At 43.8% G+C, this 7,500-nt stretch overlaps 1 protein-coding gene across 1 annotated transcript in view; it reads right to left on the bottom strand.

The window, feature by feature from the left end:
* Nucleotides 1-7,500, bottom strand: part of LOC143277790 (F-box only protein 39-like) — a 46,492-nt gene that overhangs the window by 8,582 nt on the left and 30,410 nt on the right. Inside the window, exon 3 of the mRNA XM_076582696.1 lies at nt 3,375-3,568. Coding sequence (XP_076438811.1) covers nt 3,375-3,568 — 194 coding nt within the window. The remainder of the gene's footprint in view (nt 1-3,374; nt 3,569-7,500) is intronic.

The raw sequence follows: 7,500 nt of genomic DNA, 5'->3' as shown, positions 1-7,500 counted from the left end.
GAATTTAATTTATTAAAAAGAATCGTTTTAACTGGCATATCAAAAACAAAATATTTTATCATATATCGACTCAAATCAACATTACAATTACCAAAAGCGATCGATGAATATATATATATATATATATATATATATATATATATATATATATGTATGTATGTATGTATTCACCGGTTGCATTTTCAAACGAGGTAATTTATAACCAAACTGGAAAACACACGAAGTTTAATGTTCTTTAATTGCACTGGTTTGCATCTGCCACAAAATTCTAAAAGTGCAAACGTACTAAACTCTTGGACACACATTTTAGCACTTTTTAAAATTTGTAGTTCTGGCAGTAAGGACCCGACGCTGTCCTGTCAGTTTAGGATGCAGAGCATGAAAAATATAACACGTCAGCTCAGGAAATGTTCACTGCCTGAAGGTGTAAAAAAAAAATATATATATATATGTATGTGTGTGTGTGTGTGTGTGTGTGTGTGTGTGTGTGTGTGTGTTTAAGGTCAAAGTTATGTAGGCCATACAATTGATTCCGAGTAAGGGTTTATCTTATCTTATTTTATCTTATTCTATTTCACTTTGTTTTATTTTCATCTTATTCTGTTTTATTTCATTTTGTTTTACTTTACATTATTTGATTTTTTTTTCAGTTCTTCACATCAGTAAGGGGAGGTATTAGTTTAACATTTATAATGTTTTTCCGCTTCCCTCTCCGAATGCTCGTTAAGAGTAGAGGGGGTGATGGCTGGGAGGGGGGGGGGGGAGGTGGAGCGATTGAGAGGGTGGGGTGTTGGAGAGGGGGGTTGTTGGAGAGGGTGGGTGTTGGAGAGGGAGGGTGTTGGAGAGGGGGGGTGTTGGAGAGGGTGGGGTGTTGGAGAGGGAGGGTGTTGGAGAGGGTGGGGTGTTGGAGAGGGGGGTGTTGGAGAGGGAGGGTGTTGGAGAGGGTGGGTGTTGGAGAGGGGGGGTGTTGGAGAGGGTGGGGTGTTGGAGAGGGAGGGTGTTGGAGAGGGGGGGTGTTGGAGAGGGAGGGTGTTGGAGAGGGTGGGGTGTTGGGGCGGAAAGGGGGAGATGGGAAGGGTAACAGATTATTTAGTTCTTCGTTTTCTTCAACGTGACGTTTTCGTTTCTGTTGGACTCGTCTTGTGTTGTTGTTTTGTTTGTTTGTTTGTTTGTTGTTTTTTTGCTTGTTTGTTGTTGTTTTTTTGTTTGCTGTTGTTGTTGTTTTGTTTGTTGTGTTGTTGTTTTTTTGTTTGTTTGGTTGTTGTTGTTGTTGTTTTTTGTTTGTTTGTTGTGTTGTTGTTTTTGTTTGTTTGTTGTTGTTGTTTTTGTTGTTGTTGTTGTAAATGAACTATGTGTATGACTGCTCTGTGTGTGTGTGTGTGTGTGTGTGTGTGTGTGCGTGCGTGCGTGCGTGCGTGAGTGCGCGCGCACGCGTGTGTGTCGTTTGGGTTTTCAGACCGAAAGAGTGCATGTTTAGAAAATAAAATGTTAAAATGTTCCCTTTTGCTAATTGTTACTTTTGTTTAGGGTTAACATTGTGCGCGAGTACGCAGCCACCTCCCAACCCACACACACATAAAGACCACACACACGTACACATGAACACACACACACACACACACACACACACACACACACACACACACACACACACACACACACACACCTTCTTCCATTTCATTAGAAACAAGGACATGTCAGGTATACTAATTGGCTTTGCGCAATAGACAGGATTTTAAAAAATCTCGTCTTTTTTTTTTTACCTGTCACTGAGGAGGCAAACCTTTCTTCTGCCCTGTCCCCCTTTTCATCAGCAACTTTTATTTCTGTGGCCATTTCTTCCTTTCTTTCTTTCTTTCTTTATCCATTTTTCGGTCGGTCTGTCTGTCTCCGTCCCCATCCCACCCCCACTTCCCTCTCTTATTTTGTTATCTCTGTGTATTCGGACCCCCCAACGGAAATCTGCGTTATCAAAACCAGTACGGAATTCTATTCTGTCAGAGCCTCGACATAATTTGGAGTGATGAGGAGGAGTGATGAGTGGAGTGATGGCCTAGAGGAAACGCGTCCGTCTAGGAAGCGAGAGAATCTGAGCGCGCTGGTTCGAATCATGGCTCAGCCGCCGATATTTTCTCCCCCTCCACTAGACCTTGAGTGGTGGTCTGGGCGCTAGTCATTCGGATGAGACGATAAACCGAGGTCCCATGTGCAGCATGCACTTAGCGCACGTAAAAGAACCCTCGGCGATAAAAGGGATGTTCCTGGCAAACTTCTGAAGAAAAATCCACTTTGATAGGGAACACAAATAAAACTGCACGCAGGAAAAAATACCAAAAAAATGGGTGGCGCTGTGGTATAGCGAGGAGCTCTCCCTGGGGAGAGCATCCCGAATTTCACACAGAGAAATGTGTTGTGATAAAAAGAAATACAAATACAAATATCGTGCTTATAAACAGGGGGTCCGTGATATGAGATCACTGACGGGAATCCGCTGCTTCAGATTTGATAGAAACCTCGCTTTCCAGAACCCAACAACCCATCCAGACGCAACAGATACTTACGTAATCAGAGACCTGACATGAAGCTGTGTTGTTGCCGCCACAACAGAACTTTTAGAAAGCTGTAAGCCTCCATAATATCATTATTATTATCATTATTATTGTTATTATCAAACCTGATTAACGTGGGCTCTCACCAGCCGCCATGGCGAAGTGGTTAATGTTACAGATTGACGACTGAGGGGACATGAGTTCGGACCCCATTAGAATTGAGGTGGGGGTTCGGCCCGAGGTCGGCACGTACCCAGAGCTGAGTGTGCTATGAGAGGCCTGAGAATCACACAGTCCAGGGTCATCCACTCCGTGACGGATGCGTCTTAATCAAGAAGTGTCGCTTCTTCAGAAGGACTGACTAGAATGTCCTCACAAGCGCTGCAGGTGTTTGTATCACTCGAGTCTGGTCGACATCGGGATATAAGTATCATGAAAGTAAGCGCAGAGAACAGCCGTGTCACGTAGTGCCAGATCTAAATGGATCAGCTCGGCAGCTTCATTATCACCACCATCATCATTCATCATCAAAATACATGGGAGCTCTTTGTCTATCGCCAGAAACCCGTGCCGTCAAAATCCCGACGGATATCCAAGCCAGTGGAACCACGCCGGACATCCGTTCTGTCAGCAACCAAGAAACTGATCGATGAGGGATGACGGAGAGCTGGGAGGGTAGGGAGGGTAAGGGGTGGGGGGGAGGATGGTGCCAGAGAAGGTCGGAAAAGAGCTAACCCCCCCACCCCCCACCCCTGCCCCCTCGCCTCCCTCTCCCTTCCCCGCTCTCTATTTACGAAAGCTCAAGAGAACTGAAGAAACGGTCACCTGAAGCGGCCGGTGAACAATGTGATAGGTCCGCCTCATTTGTCTCCGGGTCCCGTTTTCTCGGGGGAGGAGGTTTGAGAGGCATGTGGCGTGCACCAGCAATTCATTTCCAGCAGTGAGCGGCTTTTTCGGCAGAGCCAGTCTGAGCTTCGGTAACTTAGCGGTCAGCCACGCCGATACAGACTGCAACCACACTGTCCACAGAAAATAGTACAATCAATCAATCAATCAATCAGTCAGTCAGTCAGTCAGTCAGTCAATCAATCAATCATGTAATCAAGCATGCAGTCATGCAATGATGCAGTCAATTAGTCAGTCAGCCAGCCAGTCACTCAGTTTTGCGACTGTCAGGGTCATTATTAGTAGTAGTGGAGAATAGTCAGAATCATGAAGAACACGATTAATTTAAGAATTAATTTCAGCGGCCTTTCAGGGGCCTTAGCATAGACATGTTCATTGAGAGACTTGAGGAGGGGAGGGGGAGTGGGGGGGCCAGGGAAGGCACGAGAGGAGAGGCGGAGGGGGGAGGAGGGGATAAACAGAGAGGAGAAAGACACAAAGTGGTATAACAAAACTAGAAATAAAAGAGAGAGAAAACAGGAGGGCTGGGAGAGAGAGAGAGAGAGAGAGAGAGAGAGAGAGAGAGAGAGAGAGAAGACAGGAGGGCTGGGAGAGAGAGAGAAGACAGGAGGGCTGAGAGAGAGAGAGAGAGAGAAGACAGGAGGGCTGGGAGAGGGAGAGAGAGAGAGAGAGAGAGAAGACAGGAGGGCTGAGAGAGAGAGAGAGAGAGAGAGAGAGAGAGAGAAGACAGGAGGGCTGGGAGAGAGAGAGAGAGAGAAGACAGGAGTGCTGAGAGAGAGAGAGAGAGAGAGAGAGAGAGAGAGAGAGAGAGAGAGAGAGAGAGCGAAAGAACAAACGAACGAAATTTTATTTTACGAGGGGAAAGGAGTAAGCACAAAGTACTTGTTTACATCCGGCCCTCTGGGCAAGAATAATAATTGAGAAAAAAATAAAGCAAAAAAAAGGCGAGAGTCAGTTCACAACACCAACGTCAAAATTACTTGAGCATGTGCAAACATAAACATAGAATTTATGTACAATACAACATCGCGATAGATGAATAACAACGAGGACAATAAGGTAGGGGCGTGGTGGAGAGCAGAAGGAAGAAAGAGAGAGAGAGAGGGAGAGAGAGAGGGAGAGAGAGAGACTGACAGGGATGTTTTATTCAATACAGGCCGTGGCCCGTCATGAAGGGGTGGTGCAAACAAACATTACAGAGGTAGTATATTTATGTAGTTATGCACCCCCCAAAAAAAACAAAAAACAAAACAAACAACAACAACAAAAAAACAAAAAAACAAAAACAAAACAAACAAAAACAAAACAAAAAAAAAAAAACAACAAAAAAAACAAAAACAACAACAACAACAACAAAAAAACAAAACAAACAAAAAACAACAACAACAACACAGCTTGTAACCTGAAAATGAGAAAGACCACCATTATCTGCATTTAGTCTTATTCACACAAAATGACAATAATGGAGGGAAAATAAACACACACCTAATGCATATTATATTTCTAATCTTTAAAACTTTATGCAAGTAAATTGCGAGCTGATTTTTAAGAGAGAGAGAGACAGACAGACAGACAGACAGACAGACAGAGGCAAAGACATAGACTAAGACAGAAAGAGACAGAACGAGTTCACGCCCATTAATGTTTTGATGATCTATAACCAGACTGCACCAATATCCTTAAAAGCACGTTCAGCTCGCTTCCCCATGCTGTTTCTTTTCTTTCGCCAATACTATCAGCGTTCATTTTGTGGGGGTAGAATTAAAGCTCCCTTGACCGTTCGCAATTGATTCACGTAGAAAGACAAAGTAGTTGTTTTTAATATTGCACAATTTCGAAATATGCATGAAACATATGAATCATCAGACCTCAGAGACCTCTTCAGATGTAACTAACCTGCATGACCTCATCTGACACTCTCTAAACATCAATCGTAAAAAAAAAAAGACAACACAAAAGAAACGAAAAGAATCATCTTTGTGAATCGGTTAATGCTTGCGCAGAGAACTAAACGTTGATCTTGTTCAGAAATGATGTCTGGTTATAAAACAGCCAGCCGTATTCTCACAGACATATACAATATCCTTCCCCCCACCCCCCGCCCCCTTCTCCCTCCTCCCTGTTCTCATACATAATGGACGCGACAGAGCTGCCGACAGACCTCACAAACATAATAATAATATTAATCAAATATTGTACTTATATAGCGCAAACTGCCCATATAGTGGGCTCTAAGCGCTTTATATGAGATAATACTTATACAATAGTGCTTATACCACACAAGAGCACATGAGGACATGGAAGTGGAAAAACAACATCTATACACACCAATACAATACTAAAAATTGCAGATATGAATAATCGCAGGAAAAAGGCACAAAATGCACCCTACACACACACACACACACACACACACACACACACACACACACACACACACACACACACACAAACACACACACCACTGGAATACACCAATGGAGGGGGGACACATGGGGAGTGCTGAGGGTGGGAGAAGACATACAAGGGACTATGCTTCGTCACACCGAAAGGCCATTTTGAACAGGTGGGGTTTAAGTTTTCCTTTGAAAGAGGATACGGATACGGATACGGATGTTTTATTCATATAAAGGCCATTGCCCCTCATGAAGGGGTACAATACATAGACAAGCACAGTCACTGAAGAAAATCATGAAGTTGCAACAGATCTGAAATGCAATGCCTTGTACAAGTATATTGACAAATTCCTTATGACGCTTTCTTTTTCAGATGCTAGAAGTAGACTTAAACGAAATTGACTGGGATATCTATAAAAAGCAGGTGGGATATATCGTACTTTGAAAGAGGACAGAGTTGATGTGTGCCAGAGGGAGGGAATTCCAGCAGAAAGTGCTTGATACTGAAAAGCCCTTTGACGAAAATTAATGTCTTTGAAGAGACTATGGGGACTCGAAAGAGATTTTCTTCAGAAGACCTGAGAGAACGGGATGGAGTGTAAATGTGTAGGACAGAAGATAAGTAGTATGGGGGAGAACCTTCAAAGTAGTAATAAGCCAGTATGGCAATTTTGTGCTGTATTCTGTATTTGATGGGCAACCATTGGAGTTGACGCAAGAGAGGAGAAACATGATCTTTTTTTGGACTTTTTGAAAATGACTATGGCAGCATTATTCAGGATCATCTGAAGGCGTGACATCAGATCAGATGGAAAACCAGTGAGTAGTGAATTGCAGTAGTCAATGCGACTGAGAATCAAGGAACAGACAAACTGAGAGGTTGTTTCAACAGTCAGATACGGTCGAATGGTACGGATTTCTCTCAGCTGGAAGTTTGAAGTTTTACATAAATTACTGACATGGTCATGCATGGACAGAACTGAATCAAAATCTGCATCCAGGTTTCTGACAGAATTTTGAAAGTTGACAACAGCATTGCAGACAGTCAAGGTATGGTCCGAAACATGACCAAGCACAGACATAGAGCCTGCAAGCTTGGCTTCTGTCTTGACGTCATTGAGTCTGAGCTTGTTAGTCAGCATCCATGTACATATGTGCCTTCCCCACCGCCCCTCGTATTCCGATATATAATGGACGCGACGCTTTATGAACAGATCTCACAAACATTATACATAATGTGCCTTACCCCCTCACCCCATATGTGCCTTCCCCACCGCCCCCCATATTCCGATACATAGTGGACGCGACGCTTTATGAACAGATCTCACAAACATTATACATATGTGCCTTACCCCCTCACCCCATATGTGCCTTCCCCACCGCCCCCCATATTCCGATACATAATGGACGCGACGCTTTATGAACAGATCTCACAAACATTATACATATGTGCCTTACCCCCTCACCCCATGTGTGCCTTCCCCACCGCCCTCCATATTCCGATACATAATACACGCGACAAAGCTGCGAACAGATCTCACAAACATTATACATATGTACCTCCCGCCCCCCCCCGCCCCCTCAACCCCGCCCCCCATATTCCGATACATAATGGACGCGACGCTTTATGAACAGATCTCACAAACATT

This window comes from Babylonia areolata, chromosome 2 (assembly GCF_041734735.1).
Source record: "Babylonia areolata isolate BAREFJ2019XMU chromosome 2, ASM4173473v1, whole genome shotgun sequence".
Classification (NCBI taxonomy): domain Eukaryota; kingdom Metazoa; phylum Mollusca; class Gastropoda; order Neogastropoda; family Buccinidae; genus Babylonia; species Babylonia areolata.
This window is presented reverse-complemented; position numbering and strand designations above follow the sequence as displayed.